Source organism: Pseudopipra pipra, chromosome 3, assembly GCF_036250125.1.
Source record: "Pseudopipra pipra isolate bDixPip1 chromosome 3, bDixPip1.hap1, whole genome shotgun sequence".
Taxonomy (NCBI): Eukaryota; Metazoa; Chordata; class Aves; order Passeriformes; family Pipridae; genus Pseudopipra; species Pseudopipra pipra.
The window spans coordinates 17522052-17548121 of record NC_087551.1 but is presented as its reverse complement, the minus strand read 5'-3'; the positions used below and the strand labels follow the sequence as shown (position 1 = coordinate 17548121).

Genomic DNA, 26070 nt, shown 5'->3' with positions numbered 1-26070 from the left:
GTGGGCGCTGCGCGGGCGGAGCAGCGGGAAGCACGGGCCGTGGCTCCCGCTGCTGGCGGCGGCGGGAGCGGCAGCGGGAGAACGGGAACGGGGAGGCTCGTGCCGCCGCGGGGAAGGGGCTGGAAGCGCCGCATGGAAATGCGATGGGAATGGGCAGCCCTGAATTGTCCAGTCAAACACTGCGCAGATTTCACACGGGGACTTGCAGGACGAGGGGCTCCGTCTCCGTGGCGTCTTCGCCTTGCTTACTCCCGCATGAGTTTGTGCATGTGGACAGGGAGAGGCCCCAAACTCTGGTATTTGGGGGCAGCCTTGTGGTGAAGGACTTGGGGGTTCTTGTGGATGAGGAGCTGGACGCGAGCCGGCAATGTGCACTCGCAGCTTAGAAGGCCAAACGCATCCCGGCTGCACCAAAAGGACAGCTGGCAGGTCGAGGGAGGGGTTTCTGCCCTTCTGTTCCACTTTGGTGAGACCCCACCTGGAGTGTTGCATCCAGCTCGGGGGCCCCCAGCACAGAAAAAGACGTGAGTCTATTGGAGCAGTTCCAGCAGAGGGCCAGGAAGATGCTCAAGGGGGCCGGAGCACCTCTCCGATGAAGACAGGCTGAGAGAATTGGGGTTGTTCAGCCGGGAGAAGAGAAGGCTCATTGTGGCCTTCCAGTACTTAAAGGGGGCTTACAAAAAAGATGGAAGGGACTTTTTACATGGGCATGTAGTGATAGGATGAGGGGGAACGGGTTTAAACTGACAGGAGAGATTTAGATTAGATGTTAGGAAGGAGTTCTTTATACAAAGGGTGGTGAGGCACTGGAACAGGTTGCCCAGAAGAGTTGTGGATGCTCCATCACAGGAAGAGTTCAAGACCTGGTTGGATGGGGCTCTGAGCAACCTGATCTAGTAGGTATTATCCCTGCTCATGGCAGGGGGAGTTGGAACTAGATGATCTTTAAGGTCCCTTCCAACTCGCACCTTTCTATGATTCTATGATTTGATTACATAGTCACATAAAATTTAAATTGGGGTGAAAGATGATCTGGAGCAGGAGGCCACAATCAGCTCTTCATGACGTGTGGTAACTACCTGTATGCAGGAGACTGAAGAATTGGTTGTGAAAAAAAGTCACACCTCTACCTCTCCAGGAAAGTGTGTTTACAGCGTATGTTTACAGATGGTGATCCAGTCAGTGCAACCATTGCATTTTTCGGTAGCTTCAAATCTCCTCCATGTTTTCAGCATATCCCTCTAGAGGATATTTGAAAGCGGGTTGCTGCCAGCTATCTCTGGTGGGAACTGTTTCAAACACTACCAAAGATGTGGTTGGACTAGCCTGAGGTCTTCAGCATGAAATACATGTCACTGTATTTCCAAATAACAGTGTTACCTGCAGTGCCTTTTTGTTTAGTAGGAACATGGGCAAGGACTATTGCTCGTGGTGTCATCTGCCCTCTTCAGGTTTGCTTCCCCTGCAAGGTGGGGCCTCCCCTGCCAGGGGGGGCACCTGGTACCCTGAAAACCCCCTGTTAACAAGTGAGACAGGCTCCTGTGTCAGAGCCTGCAGCTAAACCCAGTTCTTAAGCATGGACACTTTTTTAGGAAGATGGGGTTTGTGTCTGAGCTGCTTGGCTGTTCCAGGAAGTTCGGTGGTGTGACTGTCCTTTGAGCTTGCTGGAGACCTGTGCTGCTTGGCCAGGCCTGTGCCAGCATGGATAAGTGGCTCTTGTGCATGGCTGTCTTAAGTTGATGTGGTAATAAGGAGGATGCTGGGAAACAAAGAGGCAGAGGCATGACTTGAAATGGGGACTTCACTTGCAAGTGTAAACAAATGAGTAATAATTTAATTAAGGGGATCTTCCCATGCCTTTACCTTGGCCAACTCACAAATCAAGTCACCCACAATTTCCTACATTATAATAATTTTAGCTAAAATATTTTAGTAAAAGATTCTGACCCAGTATAGACAATCCCTTACTGCCTTTATTTTCTATAGCAAGTTGATATTTCCAAATTACATGTCATGTTGACACAGTGCAGCCATTCAAACCTGATGTATCTGTAGCCTGGAAAAGCTGTGGTTATTTTTTGTTGGATTGGGCCCAAATTCAGTTGACATTGTAATTTAAGTCACGTGGTACTGCTTGTTTCATTTATAATCATGTGTCATGTCTGTGGCATCCCACCTGATGCCAAATTCTACTCGATTTGGGGTGGTTTTATTTATTTGCAGTATCTGGTTGAAAGGTAGTTGGCAAATGTGAGGTATGCACATATATATATGCAGATGAATAGGTATTTTCTTAGATCTGTGGGATTTCACTTACATTCTGAGGTCATGAATCATTTCCTCCTCTGAAACTCCTGCTCCTGGCACCGAGAGTGTGGAGCTTGCCAGTTCAGGCCAAATAGGCGGAGTTGTCCAGGAAAGAGTTGGGCCACAGGACTGTCCAGTGGATGTGCTGAATCAGGGTAATTCACAGGTCTCTGAATGTTTCGGTCTACTCTTTTATCTGTGGGGTTTTTTGTATCATCATGGTGAAAAGAGGACCAAAAGAGAGGGCCCTCTGCACCCCGAGAGATGTACATCAACGACAGCTACTTGCCATTCCGAACTGACACTTGGATTCTGCCTGCAGATTAGAGCTGTGATACACCTGTGAGCAGGAGAGCTGGCAGCAGTGGAGTCATACTGACATAAATCAGGCCCTCTGTAGATCATACATCACCACCTTACAGGTAGTTTTATGCTACTAGTGCCATGCTCTCGCTGATGCTGGGGTCTCTGTTTGGTTGGTTACACGTAGGAGACTTGTGCACATAGTCAGACTACAAGCAAGAGACATTTAATAGGCAGAGGAGTAGTTTTCTTTCAGCTCTGCCCTACAGCAGTGCTGGATATGTAGTCCCCACTCTCATGATTTATGCAATGCCGTTTAGCTGGTGCCACGTTAATGTCAGTGGGTGAGTGTTCCTGTATCTCTTGTTCTTGATTACACTTCTATTCCTAGAACTCATCAAAAGTCTATTGCATCGCTCCTCACAGAAACGTCTAAATAAGTCAAAAGGGCTGTTATTATAATTTCCCATTTGAAATATATTTTATGAGAAATGTTATTCTCTTGATAAAACAATGATCACTCTCTGATTCTGCAGTGGTGTTTTAGACTTAGTTAATAAATCATGCTTGCCACTTTTCATTTAGACGGGATTTCACAGACATAATTAATTAAACCTGACAGTATCCTTGTGGGATAAGTAAGTACTCTGACTATTTAAATGGTGGCACTCAGGCAAACTGGTTATACTACCTTCTCAAGTCAGTGGAAGGATCAAGACTAGAATTTAAAACTTCCTGCTATCTTGACATAATTTAAGATATGAGACCACTCATCCTTTTTCTGTTTCATCTTGATATCCATGTGTGTGATGTCTGAGATTTTGGGTGTGGTTCTGTGTCCTGCAGTATGCGGTGTGGGAGACCAGGCTATGATCTGTTTAAAATCTATTACTTGATTTAACATGGAACACAGTTTTTTGAGTCTTTCTATCTGGAACCATCAGATGTGTAACTGTCATAACACTGCTATTCATTCATTCATTCATTCATTCAAGCTTTTTGTTTCCTTGAGTATATTCCATTTTAATAGTAGTACCAGTGCTTTACTGTGCTTTTGAATAGTCTGTCAAGACCAAGATCACATTATACACGACCAACATGAAGAAAGAGTAAGGTACTCATTGGCCCTTGACTTCTAATCTGCACGTGAAAGATACCTGGGGGAGTGAAGAACACAAAACCAGTTGTTCACGAGGTGCCAAGATCAGCAAAGATGGGCTAAAAGTTGCTCTGTTAAGAAATCAATGTTTCTCGCTTCTAAAAATGGTCCCAGACATAGGCAAGAGAAAGGATGAAAGACTTTGCTAGAAGAATGGAACAAATGTGTATATGTTCCTTTTAGAATATTCTAAGTGTGCAGAGATAGCAAGAGAGGTAAATTTTGTCCACTGAAGTCACTTCCAAAATTTGAAAACATGTCTTTTAAGAGTGGTGCTTTTGTCTGCTAGGCAGTCGGTCATGTATTATCATATATATATGGAACTGGCTCCTCTGGATATATTTTCTTCTACATTTTAATGATAACCCAGAGGGTAAATTCCAAATAATGTATTTCCAAGACTTAAATGTGTTACATGCTTTTGTAATATTTTTACATGAAGGCTCAGGACAGAAATAAAAGAAACCCATGTGTGCATGTTCTTAGGACAATAACTAAGAGGTTGTATGACAAGAAGGGGCATTTTTTTACTTCGGATACTATGACATCATATTGTTTGACAAAACTGTGATTAACTGTGATGAATCTAAGTTGATATTTGCAATTGCAGTTTCCTGCCAAATGTCAGTAGTCATCTGCTCCAGTTTCTGTGTCATCAGTGCAATGGGTAGAGAGAGTGTGTTAAGATACCTGACACCGGGTTGGGAGCAGGGGGGGGAGAAATACAAATGTTACTTACACTATGTTTGTATTAATACAATAGCTATTATTAAATATACTTATTGTCTCACAGTGAATGCCTAGATATCAATCTCCTAACAAGTCTCTGATGAGTAACTATATTTTATTATTCTTATAGCCCACAGTTTTTAGCTGTGCAGATGCTTAGAGATAATCAAGGTTTTAAAATAATTCTAAAACCAGTTTTACTCTCATATTGATCCCTTTCTTGTGTTTAGTATCTTTGAATCCATCCTATGCAGGGATACATAAACTGTGAGTTCTTTCAGGGGATGAACACGCACTGCTCTGTACATATATATGTAATGAACCTGAGAAACTCAGGTCCCTCCTTGTTTGGCCATAAGTATCATCAGCACAATCAGCCTTGTTAGTGTTGTTAATAGTAATTTGAAATTTGGCAGCAATAATTTGAAATGAATTGACTAATTAGACACCTAGGTGATATCATGGAAGTTAATACTTCAGGTTCTAAGATTTCTTTAACCTTGTGTTTTCTCTGATTTGCCTCAATGCCTGGATTTGGTCTGTTCTGGTTAATTTTAACTGAATACAGCTGAAGAGTGGTGAACGGGTCAGTTGTAGTGTACGGTATATTTTACAGGAAAACAATACCAAAAATAGATCTCTGCCTCTTTACTTTTGCTCTCTCTGTAATGAAGCTAACTGCTTTTAATTACAGCTTGCAGAGACACTGTGCTGAATTACTTAATCTCTGTGCAAGGACTGGTTCTAGTTTCCTGATTGGCATCTGTATGTTTGGCAACTTCACAAAAATCCAAAGTTAAGAGTGAGCGTGTGGTATGAGATGTGTATTATCCATGTAGTTTCTCTGTTGTCTATCCATGTAGATCTCTATTGTCTATCAGACTCCTCACCCCTAAAGTTTTTAAGAAACAGGAGAGAGTGAACGTTCCATAGCTTTGCAATATGAACTTGTCATCCCATTGTGACACTGTTTGCGATAATTTGAAGCTCCTGCACCAAAGCTACACTCTTGAAATGATCAGCTGAAGGGGGAAAAAAAAAAGATCAAGTATCCTCATTTATTTGTCAACTGAGATGGAAGTTGATTTGGAAATGTTCCTTACTATAACTGAAGTTGCATTTCCAGTAGTTGGGAGGAGCTCCCATATTATATTACCCCACCCACATCTGCTTGCTTTCGGTTTACCTGAGGGTATTCTACAAAGGAACTGAAAGAGGAAAGGAGGACAGCAACAAAAGGGAGAGCACACAGGGCGGGTCTAAAAAGGCAGAAACTTGAAGCAGAGTACCTCAAGTGGGTAAGCCCTCATTTTGAGTTATGTTCAGTGGAGATAACATGTGGTTAGCATGTTGTTGGTGTTCAAAAATACTGTTTAAAGCAGATCGTGCCAGTGATTGTTTGACCTTTGATAAAATGTTATGAGTCAGATCCTCAGCTAGTGTAAATTTTCATTGGCTTGAGGGAGAAATGTCATAAGTTAAGGATCCAGTCTGTAGTGTGGAGAGGCCTCATTCTTTGGGTGCTGAGTTTGACGTGGTTTCCTTTTGACTGCTTCATATAAGCCCCACTTAGACAACATTCCCATAATAGTAATATTTACCTCCTTGGGCAGGGAGCTTACAGAGGACCTACAAATGAGTAATAACAGATGCAGATCTGTGTTTGTTTCTTTTAGAAGAAATCACACAAATATTTTTTAGGGAAAGTGCTTGGGGTTTTGTTTTGTTTTGTGGGTTTTTCTGGTTTTTTTGGGGGGTTTTTTGTTTGTTTGTTTTATATGGTAAGTTTGAGTTGGAGAATAATGACCTTATAGCATCACAGACATGTGTAGCTTCTTGTTGACTCAATATTGGAATAATTTGCCTTTTTGTTTGTGCAACATCTTTTTGCTCCCATGCAATTGAAATGAAATTGCTAGTATGATGTTTAAGGAATGCCGCTCGTTGGACTCCCCTCCAGTGTTTCTTCTAATCCTTTCCAAAATAGAGGTAATTATGTGTCATCTATGAGGAATTTGTAATACGGCACACTCTGCCCCTTGAGGATCTCTCTTAAGTCATATGTGTGTGAGGCCTGGAAAAATCATGTCCTCACATGGTTATATTTCAATATTAGCAACATGAGGAGGATACAGCTGTGCGTTTGTTCCTTCGTGTTCCTGTCTGACTTGGGCTCTGGCCTAGAAGTGATGTCGGTGTCAGAATATGCCAGATTGGTTGTTTCTCAGAGCAGGGCTATGAAGAAGTCTTGACAGTATATAAAAGTCACAGTTGGAAAAATCTGTTTGATGATGGTTGTTTTGTTGTTTTTTTGGGTTTTTTCCTCCCTGATGTTCTTTTGTATCAGGAAGTGACAGGAACATTTTGTCAGGAGAAACCTTCGTGCCACTTGTACCATGTCTCGAGTCTGTAGAACTGTGCATGGCACCGACATGTGTTCACTCCTGGTTTGTTCTGGTGGCCCTTTGCCTGTAAAGATTCTACAAATGATCTTGTGGTTATCATAACCAAGAATCTTAAATATTGCAGATGTGGGATGAGCTATCTTCCTGGCCCTCTGAGCCACATCCCAAAATTTAGGAGAGCCAGACAGCCAGCTTGTTCTTCAGGGAACCAGGGGAGAAGGGTGCTGTGTGCTTTTTGGAGGTGGGAAATGACAGTGGCTCCCAAGAATGCTAGCTGTCCATTGTGGGTCAGGGCTGGGCTGAAGGGTGTAACTTCAGTATGGAATGAAGTGTATAATGTCAGCTTCAGTAGCATCTGATAAATTAGTCCCTCTCACAGTGGGGGATTTATCCTGCATAAGCACAACCCCTCTGTTGGATGTGGGACACAGTGCCAGCGTGGAAGCTGTGCTTGAAAGCCTTGTAGTCCAGGGGAAACAGGCTGGCAGCTTTTCCTGTGATTCTTTGTTGCTGAGGTTTCAAGCGGTGCTGCTTCTCTTCCTCTGTCCTGAGATCCCTGCCCTGCTGTCCATGTTAAATCCAACTGATGTTCTCCACTTCAGTTGCCCAGGTTGTGGCTTGTGTTTTAACATCAGTTGTACACTGTAAGTCTAAGTGCCAAGACTTAGCATGCAAAAATTGTAGTGAGTCCCCACAGAACATAAGATTTGCCAGAATCATGCAATGTTAGCACATGCTAAATTTGTGCACTCTCATTTACCTTCTGTTGCTTGTTTGTTTTGATGGGTTTTGAGTTGTTAGGGGATCAAGCTTGTGCCTGCAAACACAACTGCCTGACACTTTCTCTGGAATTCAAAAACAAAAGATGAGATTTTGATGTTATCACCTGTCTGCAGGGATTTGGGGCTTTTACTAGAACTCCCCAAGCTCACTGTAAAACTTCAGAGGGAATTTTGTCAGCAGCTAGGACATACAAGTCATATATGAAGAACCGGTGCTGCCTGACAAATCCTTCTCATGCACCAGCGATCACTGGAGTCCTTTAAGGCAGCTGGGCCCCATGAAAGCAGCTTTGCAGTACCCACAAAGAGAGTGAGGCTTGACAGGCACCGTTTGATCAGAAGGAACTACCTATTGCCACATCGTTCCTTTGCACCCTTGCTTCCGGCCCTCTTCTCTGACACATGAGATGTGTGGTCAGAGCGTGTTTGGGAGTCAGGAACTTCTAATTCTGGCTATAGCACTCTCTTCTTTGTGATGTGAAAGCAGCTATGTGGGCATTTTTAAATGATTTTTTTAAAAATAGCCCCTAAGAGGGGTGCCCACACCTGGGTATGTAGTCAGAGGCATACTAGGCCTGACTTTCAGAAGGGGTGAATATCTGTGAGTCCTTTTATTCTCAGCTGGGATTGTACATATTCAACATTGAATAGTCAGGGCAAAGTATTCTTTATTAGGCTTGAACATTAATTGTGTTGCAGAAGTTTCTAAGCATTAGGAAACTAATGAGTAGCACTAATACGAAGCCTATTCTCAATAGCAACTGCAGTTTTCACACTGAGATGCCTTGAGAGTTGTGAGTCTGAGAAGAGAAGGAGAAATGAAGAAAAATAATCTAAAAATGTGGTACAGTAAAGTATAGTCTACAGAGTGTTTAACTTACAAAGACTGTTAGGAAAATAGAAAGCTTTCATTTCTTTAAAAACCCCCAAAGCTCCACAGTCTCCTAAGACTGAAAATAACTTCATGTTCTTTGCTGATGCTTTAAGATATAATGTCTGCTACTCCATCTTCTCTTTCCCTTTTCTGCTCTCAGGAGACCACTTTCTCCAGAAAGTGGGTTTTGAGATTTGGGAGTACTTGCTAAGAGAGATGGGACATGTCAGAACACTTCACAACTGTCTTGGAGTCAGACCTCAGAAGAGTGTTTTCATTTCTGAGACCCTTCCTCAGCTGACTGTCACAAATGAGGCTTGTGAAGCATCAATGGCATTTCAAGACAATCTTATACTTTTATGAAGAAGAAGCAGATCTATTTTGAAAGCAACCAGCCTACAGAGTATTGTCCCAAATAAATTAAGATATTGGGTGTCATACCCGATATTTTGGTCTGCTCCTTGCTGTTGGAGCCTGAGTACTTTGATCTGTGCTGTTTGCATTATACTTAAGCATGGCTAAGTTTCAGTCTGCCTGCTATCCCCAGGGCCCTCATGAAGAAGAGATTCATATCTCATGAGATTACCCCACTGAGCAAAGAAATGAAATAAATAATATTACTGGTTTAGTTCTGTCAAGTATAGTGGCTCATAGAGCCTTTCAAGGCAGTGTCAGCATGGGCTAGATACTACATCAGTGCATAAAAAGACATCCTTTACAAGAAAAGCACTGCAAAATGAAGCCAATGGGAGCCTAATGGGTGGTGGGAAAGAGTGAGCCTTTTTTTTCCCCTCCCTAGTGCAAGCCTGCAGGGAGTTATTTTCCAGCATGTGTGAGTCTTGGGGCAAATCAGCATGCTGAAATTCTTCTACAACAGGAGCTCAGAGTAAGTCACTGTAGTAGTAGTACTAGGGATCTTATTTGGGAACCAATGAGAGCTTGTATTCATTGTTTCTCCTTGACAACTTCAGTGAATCTATCAACACAGAAGTACTGGAAATAAAAGATTTTAAAGTAGTCTCCATTAGGAGGAAACCCACAGGCCACCCAGTTCCTTCCACAGTACAATACAATGCTTCAAAAGACAGAAAAATGTTGTTATGATAACTTAGCCATGTGTGAAGATCGAGGAGAGCTAAAATGAGTTAAATAATTTTACTGTACTGTAACTTTAAGAAGAAATATTCCCCAGAACAATTGCTCTTCCCTGTACTGCAGAAAATGCTGCAAAAGCCCACTTGAAATGTGTCTGTCAATGCAAACTAACTCAGACAGGTACAGTAAATTTCAGATTCTTGTATTATCATTACAGAGAATAAACTCCCTTTTCTTTTTACTTGTCTGCCAGTCCTTTCACCCAATGCCTTAGACACATTCTTATAATTAAATTTCCCATCCTGTCTCTGAAATACATTATGACATTTGCTCATACTTTATCTAAAAAATCACAGATACTCCTTGTCATATCATATAATTCCTAGTCTTTGGCAAAGCTGTACAATAACCTCACAATTATCTGTTGTACCCTATTCCCTATCTCATGCTAGGACATGGTTTCTGTTTCATTTAACCCTTTAGTGCACTCCAAACTGGGTGTATCTGTCTAAGAAAAACAGCATGATACTGTTCTGAGAAATGGAAGAAGAAAAGGCATAAGCTTAGAGAAGTCATTAAGAAGCTGAAGTTCTCCTGACAAGGGGAGGTTTGTGACTGTGTAAACATGCAGGGCTATTTTTCTTGTCATTTTCCTTTATCATCCCCATACATTGAAACAAATGAGAAGTTGGTTGTCCAGTATTAAGCACGGGGGTCATGCCAAATAAAACATAATATAAAATAAAGTACGACTGTTTAAAAAAAGCTACCTCTGTTTCTGTTTAGGATTTTTATAGTGTCAGTATAATAGGAATACAGGGTTTTTTTGTGTAATATTGCAAGTCCTGTCTCCACCTTAAGATATTGAACTGTTGCATGCAAGTCCTTCAAAGCTGGTAAGAAAAAAATGAAGACTCTGGTTACAGCTACAGTGCATCATATGTACCTGGAACTGTTCTTAGCTCTATATCAAGCAATTAAAGATATTTTTAACTTCCATTCTTTAAAAGGTAATAGATTTTTTTTTACTTTCTATTAGAAAGTACACTAAAATATTATGCATATTTAAAAGGCTATTATGAACACACAAATAAGCAAACAAGATTGGAACAGGAGTGGAGCTTCAGGATGTCATTATAGGATGCTCATACAGGGGTTTTTTATGACTCTCTCCACCAGAAGAAACTCACTAGGCCATGGAAAAGAAAGAATTAGTGCTACTTTATGTAATGCTATTTACTCCTTCATGTTCTGTAGGACCTTATTAGAAGGATGAGAGATGAGTTCCATCAGTGCATATTAATAATAGGCCATACAAATGAGATTACAATAAGAGAATCCTGGATGATACATAGGGAATTAGAGCCAGGAGTCCATATATAAAAGCAGGTATATACTCAGAGAAACTAAGAGCTTGGTAACTCTTCGCAGGAGAGGATCCACAAAGGTGGAGGCTGAGTCAAACTCATGAAGCCTCCTAAAAAATAGTGGTAGTCCAAAAAAGAGAAGCAAAATCCAGGAGTCCTGGATCTTATTCTCAGAGCTATCATAGGTTTATTTTCACTCTCTTAGAACTTTGTCCTTGAAATTCCTTTTGGAAAAACTTTCCATTGAAACAGTGTTAATTTAAAAAAAACAAAAAGGAGAAGAGGAGTCTGGGGTTTTTTTGGAGGAAAAAAACCCCAGATTCACTGCTCTTGGATTATGAGACATTAGAGAAATGCAGTTTGTCTCCAAAATAGATTGTTCTGAATCACCTGCACATATGTGATGCTCAAAGTGTGAAAAGGACTGATAATTTTGCATTTTAAAGTAGTTGTCTCTTTTAAACCTTCCTGAAGAACCCATGGATTCCAATAATTTTTTTCTCACGTGGCACATATACTCTTTCCTTATAATTTAGACAGGGGACTTTCCTTAGGGATCAGTTTTCAGGGAGACACTTCAGCACGTGCATGAATCGAAGATTGCATATCTTCTACTGAAGTCCTTGGGACCTAAGAGCTGCTTAAAAGTAAACATATGTTATAGAGTTTTCTTTAAACAGTGGGGCTCTAATGTCTGATATATGTGAAGTATTTCAGAGAACTGCAAAAGGCAAAACACATGATTAAAAGACAGAGTAAAAGCGAGGAAAAAGCTGTGTCTACTGCTTCTACATAACTTCTTATCTGCATTTCCAGTAGGTGCCAATCTCTAAAGATAGGTGTACTATACAGCTGCTAGTTTGGGCTGGTGTATTTTTGGTCTCTGTATTGACAGAGAGTATAAATATTCCAGAGGATAGATAAGTGTCCTGCATGATGTAATAGGCAACCCAGCATATCAAACAACTGTGCATTTCAATGGCTGCTGTTACAATGTTGTAACTGCTGTGGTATACAAATTCATGACATAGAAAGCTTCAAAACAAATACTGATAGAAAGCTATTTACACAGAGACAGAATTTTTGTAAATAATTTTGAAGTTTTAGATGACTTATACTTTCCTTAATGAGTGCCAATGATTCACACCCCTGGTAACTTCCTATTAAAAATACTGGAAATAGTGTATTTTCATATTTTATGTGGATGATTATTAAAGAATACATTTAAACCTGCACCAAAATTTACAGTTAATACTAAGTTAAGGCTAAAAATATTTTAATTCTGTCAAAATACACTTTAAGAGGAAGATAGTTTTAAAGCTTGTGAGCATTTTGTACTGACATTTTACTTTAATTTCCAGAAGAAGTTGTAAGTGTATAGCAGCCACAACCAGAAACTGGGTGGCAGGCCTGCCAGGACTGGAGTGAGGATGAGGCAACATAGTCCAGTGTTTTTTAAGGATGGAATTGAAATTGGCTAGGAAAGGCTGTCCAGCCTGGGAGCTGCAGAAGGAAACACAGCAGGTATGGGACTGGGACTGGCTGAAAAGCTAGGGGAAGGTGGGGACCGTTTGGCATCAGAATCAAGATGATGAAACACAGGGATACGACCAAAAAGAAAGCAGAGAAAAATGCAACTGTCCGAGCAACTACATTGAATCAAGGAGGTGTGTAGGGAATATGAAATCATAAAATGGCCATCAGGCTGGGAGCTAAGGCTGTGTGAACATGCAGATCTGGAGTGCGAAAAGTGGTTGCAGGTTTGATTAGTTAGAGAAGAGAGATGGATCTGACTGACAACAGGGAGGGAGAATTGTGTCTGGGAGGAGATGCATGAAAGTAGGAGTCAGGTGAAGGCTGCAGATAAATAGTTTTATACTCCTTCCCTTAGTGAAATGTCTGAGTAGCTTTTTACATAAAATTAATAACACCCACTTCCCCTTTATCTGTTGAGATAGAAGTAGACTAAGTAATCCTAAGTAATTTGGATGTTTAGTTTGTGCTTTCGGGAGGGATAGGAAAGAAATATTTCTTCTTTGACCAGAGACCATTTGGAGTTTGGTGATAAATCATATATGTCTCTTGTAGTGGGAAGCCTTTTTGAAATGATTCTCGAAGATACCTGCAAGTGTTGCTTAAAAACAATCACGCTCTGGACTCACTTTTTTTTGGTTGGTTTTTTGTTTGGTTTTTTGTTTGTTTGTTTGTTTGTTGTTGGTTTTGGTTGGTTTTTTTTTTTTAGTCCGGGTAACCTCAAAAAAAGGCAAATTTATCTGCTTTGCTGTGTTTTGTTCTGGGGCTTGTAATCTGTGCTGTTGCAAAGAGAAGCAGCTGCTACAGTTGTTTGTAGATCTTCCTGCAGTCTGTGATGTTACTGGGGTTGATCTGGTAGCTCTTTGGCCAACAGGGCCAGTGCCTTACACCAGCCTTCGAAGCTGGCTAGAAGCTATTTGGAAAGGACTTGAGCTTGAAGCCTTAGCTCTAAAGAAACATTGTGGTTTATTTTTTTTCCCAGTAACCATTTTGAAACAGTATTTTCACCTGTATTGACTGAGTTGCAACTAATCCCAACTAACGGGAAAAAAGTCTGTCTTCCTCTGCCCGGAGTCTCCTGGGCAAGGTGGGAGAGAGAGTGTTTCCCAACAAGGGAAAGGTGAAAGAGAGTATTTTGGAAAATGTCTGCTACTTGGACAGGCAAAATAAGTATGAGCTGTGGAAATCTGCCTGTTTTTTTGCTGAATGAGGGCTGAGTGCCTTCTGTGCGAGGTGCTAAACAACATCTCTGACAACTTCTGATTTGAATGTTCCTCTTTTTCTATCCATTATCACTGGAGTCTTCTTTGGCTCCAGTCTGCACCAGCTGCTTTCCACCCTAATCTTATTTCCCAAAGCAATCTGGACACATTCGCAGCAGCAGTGGTTACACTGAGTGAGGATGAAGTGCTGCAGTTGTCCTTGGCATGTTATTGTCAGTTAAACCAGTGGAATCTCATTAGGTTAGATTCCTTCATGGCCGCTTATGGACGCCTAAGGGTGGAAGATGCCTGTGGTCTGCAGAGATAAAGGCCCTCGGGAAGGAGGAGCAAATGCTTATCAGTGCTGCCAGTGAAAGACGAACGTCAGGAGTCTTTTTAAGAGTTGGGCCAGCTCTTTCTGCGCTGTCCTGCGGCCACACAAATAGCATTCGTGGCAAAGCTCAAAGGGCTGCCCCAGAGTCGTTACTGTTCCTACAGCCCCGGAAAAGCACGGGTTTAATGGCATTAATCAGCGAGGATGAAACGAGGGTGCAAAACCTGGCAATATTGGAATAGTTTTTCCTTCTCTGGGCTTTCCGTGGTTTTCCGGTGCAGCGGGCAGGCTGTCCACCGTAGTCCTGCCTGCGGTATTTCGTACGCACTTTAAACCATCCAGAGCGCAGGGCGGGAGCGGCGCTGGGGTCCAAGAGGAGACAGGAAGGCTCGATCGGCTCCCACCTTCCCGGAGGAAAACAGTGTCTCGCTGTGGGAGGGGGCAGCTCGGGGCCGGGACAGCCTCGCGCCCCGCCCTGCCTGGCGTCATGGAATTCCAGGGCGCTCCCGCCAATGGCGGCGGGGCCACGTCCAGTGCCACTCGCGGCAGCCCCGGCACGGGGGGGCACCGGGTCCCCGCTGGTGACCTCGGGGCTGGGTCCTGCCCGGCCCCGCTGCCGCCGGGACACCAGGGAGCAGGTCCTCGCTGCGGGAGAAGGACGCGGGGAGCAGCAGGGAAGCGGTGGAAGCGCCATTTCTCCCTCCTCCCCTCCGTGCAGAGCTAAAGCTGACAGGGAAAACCTATGGATTATTAACCTCTGGGCAGCTTCTTGCAGCTGGGAACTATAGCGCTTGCCGGCTTTTAACTTTTCCAGCTGCTTATCATATGACGTGTGTGTTATGTTGGGAATTGATGCCTGTTTCGGTGCCTGGCTTTTAGTGTTTACAGAGCATTGGCAAATACTCCATCGTGTAATACTGTACAGCTCTGAGTTCCCATTCCAGCTGTCCAGTAAGGTGCTGCTCTCTCATAAAATACTATCAATGGATAAATCACTCCACTAATACTTCTGTAAGTATAAAGAAAATGCTTTGTGGTTTCTTTTTCCTGACAGTCACCTCCCATAAAGTCACCGTTGGGTCAGAGGAGTGTCTGGTGTATCTACTCCCATCTGTGTAGTGCAGCCCGTTGTATTTGTCTGAGTACCAAAGCAGACTATATCTATTTTAGCAGGGTGTTCTGCCCATGATAACCCCCTCTTCCTTGTCAGGTTTGGTTAGCCCCAAGTGAATTTCTCTGCTCACATGGCTATACCACTTCTGCTGCTGGAGGTAACTTGGATGTCTCCACACAGAAGTGTATTACATCATCATCCGTAATAAAGAGTTTGCAAATCAAATATGGCTCCTTCTGATGCTTGAATGACAGACAAGATGGTGGCACCACTTTGTGTGAGTAGAGAACCTGACGCTGTAGTTGAAATGTGGTTAAGAAAATTGCAAGTGACTGTTCATTTGTATTACAATGCAGGTTACTTTCCCACAGGGCATTTAGATTCTGACACTAACAGAAAATAAAGTAAGAGTAGATTTTCTCATTAAACAACATGGCAGCTGATACAACTGGTTTGGATCTGTCGGCAATGACTCTGCTAAACTTACAGTTGCTTTTCGAATAGCTGCATTTCAAATTTGAAACAGTTTGACAGCCATAATGTGGGGAATGTGGTTCCTCTTCCTTTCCCAACAACAGATTTTCAATGTGAACCACTGTGCCTTCAGTGCATTTCTGAGTCAGAAGTAAGCCCAGCAGTCTCCTCCTGATGCTCAGCTCTCGTTTTGCAGAAGGAGCATGGCACTTCCATGGCAGATCCTCGCTAGGTGGGCTCTGATGGGCCAGCTTACAGGGACAAATTTTTTGCATTGCTTCTATGTAAAGAAAAAAATCACAGAATCAATCATAGAATCAATTAGGTCGGAAAAGACCTCTCAGATCATCGAATTCAACCTATGATTGAACACCACCAGACCAACCAGACCATGGCACATAAGTGCCATCTCCAGTCTTCCCTTAAACACTTCCAGAGATGGTGACTCCACCACTTCCCTGGGCAGCCTGTTCCAATGCCTAATCACCTTTTCTGTGAAGAAATTCTTCTTAGTGTCCAACTAGGGCAGCTTGAGGCTACATCCTCTTGTCCTGTTGCTGGTTGCCAGGAAGAGAGACTGACTCCCACCTGGCTACAACCTCCTTTCAGGCAGTTGTAGAAAGTGATGTCACCCCTGAGCGTCCTCCTCCCCCAGGAACAACCCTGGCCCCCTCAGTCACTCCTCGTAAGACTTGTATTCCAGCCCCTTCACCACCTTTGTCTGGACTTGCTCCAGCATCTCCACATCTTTCCTGAATTGAAGGGCCCAGAACTGGACACAGCGCTCGAGGTGTGGCCTCATCAGAGCCGACTACAGGGGAACAATCACTTCCCTAGTGCTGTTGGCCGCCCAGTGAACCCCAGCCTCCCCAAAAAGCCCACCCAAAACCCAGTAGGGGAAAGACAGGGTCCCCTCATACTTTGGTGGGGTTAAAGCCAGGCCCAGCTGGCTCCCGGCGGGTGCGGCTGGTAGGGGTCCGGGCTGGCGGAGCCGGGGGGTTCCGGGCTGCCGTGACGGGGTGTCCCGGGGCGCTCCCGGCCCGCGGGAAGGGCGCGCGGGGCGCAGGGAATCCCCCAGCGCGCGCGGCGTGCCTTTTGTGTTTGTACACACGGGGCGGGGGCGGGGCCGGGGGCGGGGCCGCGCCTTCCCTCCATTGTGCGCCATTGGCGGGCGGGCGGGCCGGGGGCGGGGCCGCGCGCGCGGGGGGCGGAGCCGGGCGCGGGGCCGGCCCTCCCGGGTCGGCCATCTTTCAATTGTGCTCCGAGCCGCCGCCAGCAGCAGCCGCAGCAGCTCCGGCTCCTCCTGCGCCCGCCCGCTCGCCCGCCCTCCATCCCTCCCTCCCGCACGGCAGCCGCGCTCGCCCAGCGGACGGGGTAAGTCTGGCGCCGCGCCCGCCGCCCCCCCTGCGCCCCGACACCCACCCGCCGCCCTCCGCCGACCCTCCCCACAAACTTTTGGGGGGCTCGGGAGGCGGCGGCGGCGCCGGTTCGCCCTCGCCGCGCCGCCTTCCCGGCGCAGCCGGAGCGGCTCCCTCCGCCGGCACCCCCGGCCCCGCTTCGCGCGGTCGTTGCCCCCCTCTGCTCCCCTCGCCCCCGCTCCAGACCCCCACCAGCCGCCTCCCCAGCCCCTTAGCTGCCTCCTCAGCCCGACATCCCCCGGATCGGGGCTGGGAAGCGGCCGCAAAGAGGAGCCGCTCGCCAGCCCAGGGTAACTCTCCTGCCTTCCTTCCCCTGCTCCCCACAGTTGTTGCTCAGCTTCACCATCTTGTCTCTTTTCTCTGGTCACCGACCATATTTTTTTTCCTATTGCATAAAAAACAATAAAAAGGGAAAGAAATTCGCCGAAGGAACGACCCAAACGCAACGCAATTTTTTGGTTTTCGAGTGCAAACTTTTCCGCTGCCTCCCCCTGCATCTGCACCCGCATGGTTTGGAGTTCCTGGCGATATTTTTGGCGTTATTTTTCGCAATTTATTTTTTCCTCCTTTGCAAAAGGACTAGGGCTGCATTTCGTGATTGTTTCCATTTTGTTCTGGCTCTGGGAGCTGAGTTTGCCTGTGAGAGGCGCTTGGGAGCGAGGCAGCTCTCGGGGAAGCAGTTACACAGAAAGAGAAAGACGGGCACCCAGAAAACAACCCCCCGAAAAAAAAGTTTGTTGCTTTCTCCCACTTTTTCCGGCCCCTTTCCTTTTCGCACGATAAACGCCGGGTTGCCTGCGGTTGCCGGCGGGTCGGGGAGCGCGGGCGGGCGGCGCCGGGCAGCCCGGGGAGGGCCGGCGGGGGCTGCCGCTCCGCTCTCCTCCGCTCCGCAGGTTCGGAGGAGGTTTTCCGGCGGGTGGGAGCGGCGGGTCCGTGCCAGCCCCCCGATGTTTGCCGGGCGGTATTTGCAAACACTTGGCAGGTGACGGGCGGCCGGCGGGGGGGAGGCGACAGCCGCCTCTCTCCGCGTCTGCTGCCGCGCGGCTCGCTCGTCTTCGAGCCGCCGCCGCCTCGGTATTGAATTCGTGGGCAAAAAAGCTGTATTTTAATATTCCGCGATCGGCAGACGTTTAATTTCTAATTTTTTTTTTTCCTTTTCTGGTGCCGGTTTTTTTTTTTTTTTTTGGCGTTGGGTTGGTTTGGTTTTTTTTCGCTTGTCTATCAGCGGGCTCGGCGCTCAGGGCTCGCCGGGCAGGGTCGCGCTGCGCGGGACGGGGGGCAGCGCTCCCGCCCGCCCCGGGGGCAGGTGCCGCGGGGGGCGCACGCTGAACGGGGCGACCGCCCCCCACCCCGCCTCCCCCCTCTCCCCACATTCCCCCCGGCAGGTGTAAGGCAGCGACGTCGGCAGGAGCATGGCCCGTACCAAGCAGACCGCCCGCAAGTCCACCGGCGGGAAGGCGCCCCGCAAGCAGCTCGCCACCAAAGCCGCCCGCAAGAGCGCGCCCTCCACTGGCGGGGTGAAGAAGCCGCACCGCTACAGGTAACGCAGCGCCGCGCAGAGGCGGCCGCGGGCCGGTACCGGGAACACCTCCCACCAAATCACTCCTTTACCACCCCCCTCCTCCCCGCGGGGCCGGCGGGGCGGGGGTCGCTTCTCCCCGCCTCCACCGCGCTCCCTCCGCGCCCGCTCCCCCGGGGCCGCCCGCATGCCGGCAAAATAACCAGAAAAAAAAAAAATGACAAGCGCGGGTCCCCGCCTACCGCAAAAATAAGCAGAAATTCCCAGGGCGGCACCTAAACCCGGCGTTTACCATCGGCCCCTTTCCGGCCGTTCCAGTGCCGGTCCCTACAAAATCGACAACTCCCCCCGCCCTGCCGCTGCGGCGACCCCGGCTCGGCGTTGTTGTCTTTTGTTTTTTTTATTTTTTAATTTTTATAATTCCGTACCTGTGGTTATTTAGAGGCCGCAGCGGGGCCGCCAAGTTTATTGTTAGGGGCGCGTACCGCGATCCCCCGGCGGGGCCGGCTCCGGGCGCGGGGGCCCTGCAGGGCGGGCAGGCGGCCGCGAGAGGGCGCCGCGGGCCCGCGGACGCGCCGGGACCCAAAAAGCGGCGGCTGAGCAGCCGGGCGGGAGTCGCCGGCGGAGCTGTCAAAGCAGCCCCCTCCGGACGTGGAGTTCTCCCATCCTTGCTCGGTGTGGGATGGCGGCAGCCGTGCTTCAGCTTGGAGGGTGGGTTTGGGTTGGGTTTACGTGTTTCGTGGGGAAAACGTGAATCGGGAAGAAGTCAGTTTGGAATAGCGGACTTCATCTAAAAGTCTGAGGGGGGGGGTCTTAGCAATGTGTAAAACTATCTGAAGGGAGGGTGTCAAGAGGATGGAGTCAGGCTCTGCTTGGTGGTGCCAAGTAATAGGACACAAGGCAACGGGCAGAAACTGATGCACTGGAATTTCCACCTGATCATAAGGAAGAACTTTACTGTGGAGGTGACTGAACACTAAAACAGCTTACCCAGAGAAGTTGTGGAGTCTCCTTCCTTGGAGATACTCAAAAGCTATCTGAACACAATCCTGAGAAACCTGCTCTGGGGGAACTCTGCTGAAGCAGGGAGGTTGGGCCAGATGACCCACTGTGGTCCCTTTCTACTTGAACCATTCTGTGATTCTGTCTGTTGCTGTAGGTGTGAGGCTGAATTAATCCACTGAGAAAAAGATAATTAAGCTGAAGCAGGAAAATACAAAGTTCTCACAGAAATAAGTGTGGTATTAATTTCACAGATGGACTTTGTGTCTGTGAGAGTATGCTGTTAATCTAAATTTGTCATTCTAACACCAAAACTTAACACAAGGAAATATGCTGGGTACTTTGTACTGATAATATAACACAGAATGTAAATTTTTGTTAGTTCTGTGAATATTGACAGTAGGGAAGAAGAATCAGGTTTCCCTTAAAACTGTGCTTGCTGTCAGGCTGATTGCTGTGAGGGTACCTGTGGTACAGCTGAACTCATGACAGCTTTGCCGTTTGCCACGTCTGCACTGAGCTGTGTTGGTGTCAGCCAGCATGTGCTGTCCACCTCTCGGGGAAATCAGGGCTCAAGGGCCTCGTGAGTCTGCCTGACCTGGGGGATCCCTGTTGAGGGCAGTGGAGGCTGGCAGAGATTGATGGTGAGAAGACAGTGGCCCCTTGCCAACGAACTGGTTTCGCATTGTGATGCTTGGACTCTCCTAGGGAAAACAAAGTGTATGGGGCTTAGTTTAGTCTGGATAGCAAACCTGCATTTTTAAAGTGATGCAGAATATGTTTGAATGCTAATAATTTTATTTTTTTTTAATTATTTAATTTTAAAAGGCCGGGTACTGTGGCTCTGCGTGAAATCAGGCGCTATCAAAAGTCCACCGAACTTTTGATCCGCAAACTTCCCTTCCAACGTCTGGTGCGTGAAATTGCTCAGGACTTCAAGACAGATCTGCGCTTCCAGAGCGCTGCCATCGGTGCTTTGCAGGTGAGTCTTGCCGAGGGGGCTCACTGTGGGCAGCCCGGGGGTGGCTCAGAGGGCAGGAGTCAGTGCTGGAAGTGCCATCACAGCCAGGCATCCCCCAAAGCCCCCCAGACCCGGGGGCTGGCGGTGCAGGAAGGCTCCGCCTCCCACCCCCATTGGCCAGGCTGTTTCCAGGGTTAGTCTCGGCTCTGCCTGATTGCTGGGCTGCTGTGGTGGGCGGGGCCCCTCCTGGGGCGGGGCTGATCCGGGGTGGGGGGGTTTGCACACCTCAGCCTTGCCTTTCTTGCTCGGAGTGGACCTGGTGATGCCTATGGATACCATAGGCTGAAATAATGCAGTGACAGGTCAGCAGCTCCTTACGAAGGCTGTAAATGTGTTTTTTTGGGGGGCTGTCGTGGTTTATTTTTAAATAGCCCCCACCTCTCAAGCAATTAGAACAGTGCATCTTATTAAGACACTTAAGAAAAAGGTGCTTCCTCCATCCTTGAGCTTTGCTAGAGGCTTTGCCTTTGAAAGCTCTGCAGTCTGAGAGGAAAGCAGCGTGTAAAGCTCATTCTGATGTGTCCTAATGGAGCCCTTGGTGTCCTCAAATGCTCTTTAAAGAAAAGCAGCTCGGTGAGGCACATCTAAACACAGTTAGGGAAATAGGTGCTTTCGTATGATGTAGTTGATACTAAACACATTTTTTTAATATATTAATTATATAACTTACTCAAAGTGTACAGAGAGTGAAATATTAATTGCTCTTTCTGGCCCCAAATTCCTCAATCGAAGTTAGGGCCCCCCGCAAGACTCAGTTCTTATCATGGGAATGTTTCCCTCTCATGATAAAAAGACACTCCTGATTAAAGATAGGTCTTTACTGTTCTTTTAGCTGTTGAAAGATTTTTCCAGAACCCATCTGTAATTGTAGGCTGTCTGACATACAGGCAAAATGGTCTCTTTCTAGTTAATGACTTCCACTTGATAAAGGGCCAAGACATATGCCATGAGATCCTATAAACTTGAGCACATGCTTAGCTTCAAAAGGTGGCTGTGTGCATTTGCAGAGTTGCTGCTTTTGCTTTTAGTTATTCTGTGTGGCAGTTCTTAAATCCTGAGGTTTACCCATGTGCCTTTTTGTCTAGAACTGCTTATTAAAATTTGTAGTTAATACATTTTCAGAAGGCAGATTTGAACATTCCTGCTTTTGCACTAAGGAGTTGTTGGTATAGGACTTTGTCACATATTATTCCTAGTGCTTCCTGCTTGCATATTTGCAAAAAAAACCTACAAAAAACAAACCCAAAAACTTTTAACCCCTTGGGTACCATGTTACTTGTGCCAGCATGGCTTTTTGGTGAAGTGTCTTAACTTTTCATGTAGTGATTTAGCAAAACTTTGTTAGGGCTACTGCATGTAAAATGACTTAGTAATGCTACAGTCAGCATCTGCTATAGTAAATATTTTTCTCTCTTCATATTAGATAATCCTATGTTTTTAAACAGGGTCTTTGAACCTAGTAAGTTGATTTTTGCAGTTCTTGGTAATGAAGTGGTTCACACAACCTGCTCTTACAGATATTCTAGAAAGGGTGACCTCAGCCTCCTTTCCATAAGTGACCCCCAACATTCCTGTCTTCTCACAGCTGTCTGCTGTGTCCTGGTCTGATACTGGCATGCTAAGATGCTTCCTAGGAGATTGATTCTGTGTCAACCCAAAAATGTGTAAACATTGCTATGCTGGGCTTAACAGCAGCTAACTTAACGTGAGTCAGAATAATTAGGTCCAACTGAGCATCTGTCTGACTTGGAATCCTGTCTACAGTTGTTCAGTAACAGGGAAAACATGATGGCCAGAGTTGTGGTTTTCCCAGGATAGAGCTTCTTGCGCTCCCAGGCACTGCCCCTCTGAGTCTCACAGTTGGGAGGTGAAAACCTCCTGAGATAGTGGGGGCCTGTGCTGTGTCCCCAAATAGACAGGAAGAAAGTATAGAAATAGGATAAGTGTCTAATGGTACTTCTCTGACTGCAATCCTGTTTTTGGTGGTTCAAGGAGTTCCTGAGCTAAAGGAGTTGTTCTTTTATTTCCAGTAATTCCCAGTTCATTTTTTCCGCTAATTTTTGACTTTTGAATTAAGCCACCTCTTCAGTATCCTGTGACCAGAGCTCTGTGCCCAAACTGTGTGGTTTGAAGGCATATCTGCTCTTCTTTTCCCCAGCACCTGATGCTGAGTAACTCTTACTCTGGTAGAGGCAGCAAACAGGTCACTCAAATAGTGTAACCCAGCCTTTGAAAAGAGAATTTCCTAAACAAACTAACCTTTTGATAAGATAACCCCTTCCTTATCTTGTGAGAGTCCCATAAGAATATTGGCTCAGTTGTGTTCTGGAGGATGTCTTTACCAAATGGCTGCAATACACTACTTTGACTTAGTGTATTTGATGGTTTATAAGAAAATGGAGGCTTTTAATTTTTGAAAATCTAAGACTTTTGATGTTTGTGAGTAATAAAGAGAGAAACCTAAACTTCATGCCATGTTACATTGTACTTTTAATTCTTAATTACGTTTTCTTTTTTTTTTTTTTTTCCTGGTGCTCAGAGAGTCAAAGTGTTCTTAACTCTTTTCTTCCACACTAGGAGGCAAGTGAAGCCTACTTGGTTGGCCTGTTTGAAGATACCAACCTGTGTGCTATCCATGCCAAACGTGTCACAATCATGCCAAAAGATATCCAGCTAGCACGCCGCATACGTGGAGAGCGTGCCTAAACTTCACTAAGATGGGTTTGTCATTCTCGAAGCAAAATCTTCTTCCTGTTATTGGTAGTAATGAACGTTAGATATTTTTTCCATGGGGTTAAAAGGTACCTTAAGTATATGGTTGCAAGTGGAAAAATAGGGGACAGAATCGGGTATTGGCAAGTTTTCTTTCCATTTTCATTTGTGTGTGGATTTTTAATATAAACGAGGGGACATAAAACTATCAAAATGCGGTCAAAAAAAGAAAAATGAATTGTTGAAACTTGTTCACCAAAACAACTTTATAAAAAAAAAAGAATTATAAATAAACCTGTCAAATTTTTCTGGACAATGCCAGCATTTGGATTTTTTTAAACAAGTAAATTTCTTATCAATGGCAACTAAATGGTGTTTGTAGCATTTTTATCATACAGTAGATTCCATCCATTCACTATACTTTTCTAACTGAGTTGTCCTACATGCAAGTACATGTTTTTAATGTTGTCTGTCTTCTGTGCTGTTCCTGTAAGTTTGCTATTAAAATACATTAAATGATGCCTGCTTTTAGTCTTGATTTTTAAATATTACACATGGGTTATACTGGTTAAAAAATACCCAGCCTTCCTTTCCCTTTTTCTCTTCAATGCATGGCCTAAATGCTTAGAGCAGATCTGGGAAACACTGGGGATGCTACCTTGGCTGAAGTACTGAGGGTTTTTTGTAAGGGTGTAAAATTACTGCCTGCTCCACATGAAAGCAAATTTGGTGAGTATAGTACCAGGTAGAGTCTGGAGTTGAACCGAGCTCTCTAGCTAAGCTACAGTGCTAAGAGAAAGCAATTTGTTACCATTTAGATTCCTTTCTTGCTTAGTGCTGAATTTGGAAGCATTTTTGGTTTTCATGGGTTTTTAGTATGGTATAAGTGGTGGAGTGTATTGCTTTGGGTTTTTCTGGTGTGTTTTGGGGGTTGAGTTTTTATTTTTCTTGGTTTTTGGTTTTTTGGTTTTTTTAACCCTTTTGCACTCTGCTACTTTGTTTCTTGGTTTGTAGGTGTTCATTTTTTGGTTGACTGCCTTTCTGTTTCAGTCACACCCTCTGGCATTTTTGAGAGCTTAGTCCACATGTGATTCGCTTCAGTTTGTACACTCCAAACAAAAACACACTTCTGTACCATTTTTAATGTTAAAGTTCTTCACAGAAGCAGTACTTAGACAGGATCACACATTTAAAACTTACTGGGTTTTCTATAGTCCCCTCCCAATTGCTGATGAAAGTTCATGTGGAGAAATTTACTGCTGAAATCATGTCCTGTGAAAATTTGGTTTCAGTTTTTCCCCTGAAACTTGTTTAAGGATTCTGATTGACCAGTCTGGAAATGAGTTATGTGCTGCACTTCTTGATAGCCCTTGCAGATAATGAAATGAGTTACATAGAAGATATGTGGGTGGTGAACAGATTTTACCTCTACGCTAACACTCCTGCAGAGCTTATTTGCTGCTAACTTCTTTCAAGAGGTTTTGAGTGAGCTCTAAACACATGAGTGAATTTGTCTGAAGATTTCCAAAGAGGATTAATAGAGATATTATTATCTGTTTTGGTATCTTGAACACAGAGCCAAAAATTACAGAATAAATCACATTATTCATAACTTGCTCAGCTTTGGTAATGAATGCTGTCTGCCAGGGTTGTGCAAAGTAAAGTCTATTTAAATGGAGTAGCTTGTCACAGAGAAGACTTATGCTAGATGAAATGTGATCACATCCTTTTGATGCCAAGCACTTCATAGCTATCAACTAAAAATTAAGGAAGACTTGTCTTGGAGCACCCCGAACAACAGAAAGAAAAGGTGAGCAATGGAGACTTAGACAGAAGTGACATCTTAAATCAGCTATTTGATAACAACCTTGTTAAACTTGCTATAAATGCATTTCAATATAATTCACTACTTGTTTTGTCCTGTACTTCAGAATTCTGTTTCACCTATCAGTCAACAGTGCTGCAAGCACTTACATAAAAAGGTATTTTTTTGTTGTTGTTTCTGTTTAATAACCTGGAATTGAAGTATTGATAAGGAACTTAATTTTTTTCTCTCTTAGGTATATTGGGAAGTCAAAAATAGAGATTTTGCTACCCAAACTAAATACTGAGTTCTTTAAAAAGAGAGAATTGGGTAGAGGAATATCCCAGTTTAGCTGTCAATGCAGTTAAATTGTTCAAGGCAGAAGAAATCCTAATGAAAGATGAGGTGATCAGGAATGTATGCAGATGACAATATTTCAGTATGCAGTGATACACCTGCAGTTTAGGGATAAACTTGGCCTTTTTGAGAATTGTGCTCTTAGAGATGCCACGTGAATCCTGTTGGTGATTAGCTCTCTGTGTCTATATTGATGCCAAGAAACTTCAGTTTCTAAAATAGTTTACCTCCTATTTTTTTCCCTATACCAATTCTGCTATTTCTTGGGCAATTCAGTTAGAGCTGAGATTTTGAATACTAGAAACAAGTTGTGGTCATATGGACATAATTCTGTGGAGGAGTTTAACTGTATTGGGTGGAGGGATGGATGTGAAGTGGCTCCTTGTCAGTAACAATCATATTCAAAAGTTGAACATCTCTTTAAGGCATATATGTCCACAGCTCAATTTCTGAATTATTTTTGTGAAGTCCTTTACAATGTGTATATGATAAGCTGGTTTTTAAGTCTTTGTTTTAGATTTATATGTTAACAGCTGTATTTACTTGCTGTTTTCCCAAG

At 44.8% G+C, this 26070-nt stretch overlaps 1 protein-coding gene and 1 long non-coding RNA gene across 2 annotated transcripts; one reads left to right on the top strand and one right to left on the bottom strand.

Annotated features, from left to right (window-relative positions):
• Positions 1-11183: 11183 nt before the first annotated feature.
• LOC135410997 (uncharacterized) lies at positions 11184-16796 on the bottom strand. Its single transcript, XR_010428960.1, has 3 exons — positions 16599-16796; positions 15692-15958; positions 11184-11658 (listed from the first exon to the last, which is right to left on the bottom strand). It is a non-coding gene; the product is annotated as an uncharacterized LOC135410997 (long non-coding RNA).
• Positions 16797-16901: 105 nt separating this feature from the next.
• On the top strand, positions 16902-23869 carry LOC135410996 (histone H3.3A). The gene is made up of 4 exons (XM_064648068.1): positions 16902-17052; positions 18482-18636; positions 20446-20599; positions 23216-23869. The coding sequence occupies exons 2-4, from the start codon at positions 18509-18511 to the stop codon at positions 23342-23344; spliced, it is 411 nt and encodes a 136-aa protein (XP_064504138.1). The 5' UTR covers positions 16902-17052; positions 18482-18508; the 3' UTR covers positions 23345-23869.
• Positions 23870-26070: the final 2201 nt, after the last annotated feature.

Excerpts from the sequence above, each read along its gene's own strand:
- LOC135410996 (XM_064648068.1), top strand. The coding sequence starts at position 18,509 with ATGGCCCGTACCAAGCAGACCGCCCGCAAGTCCACCGGCGGGAAGGCG. Across the intron at positions 18,637-20,445 it reads AAGAAGCCGCACCGCTACAG|GCCGGGTACTGTGGCTCTGC; the intron begins GTAACGCAGCGC and ends TAATTTTAAAAG. Across the intron at positions 20,600-23,215 it reads CTGCCATCGGTGCTTTGCAG|GAGGCAAGTGAAGCCTACTT; the intron begins GTGAGTCTTGCC and ends CTTCCACACTAG.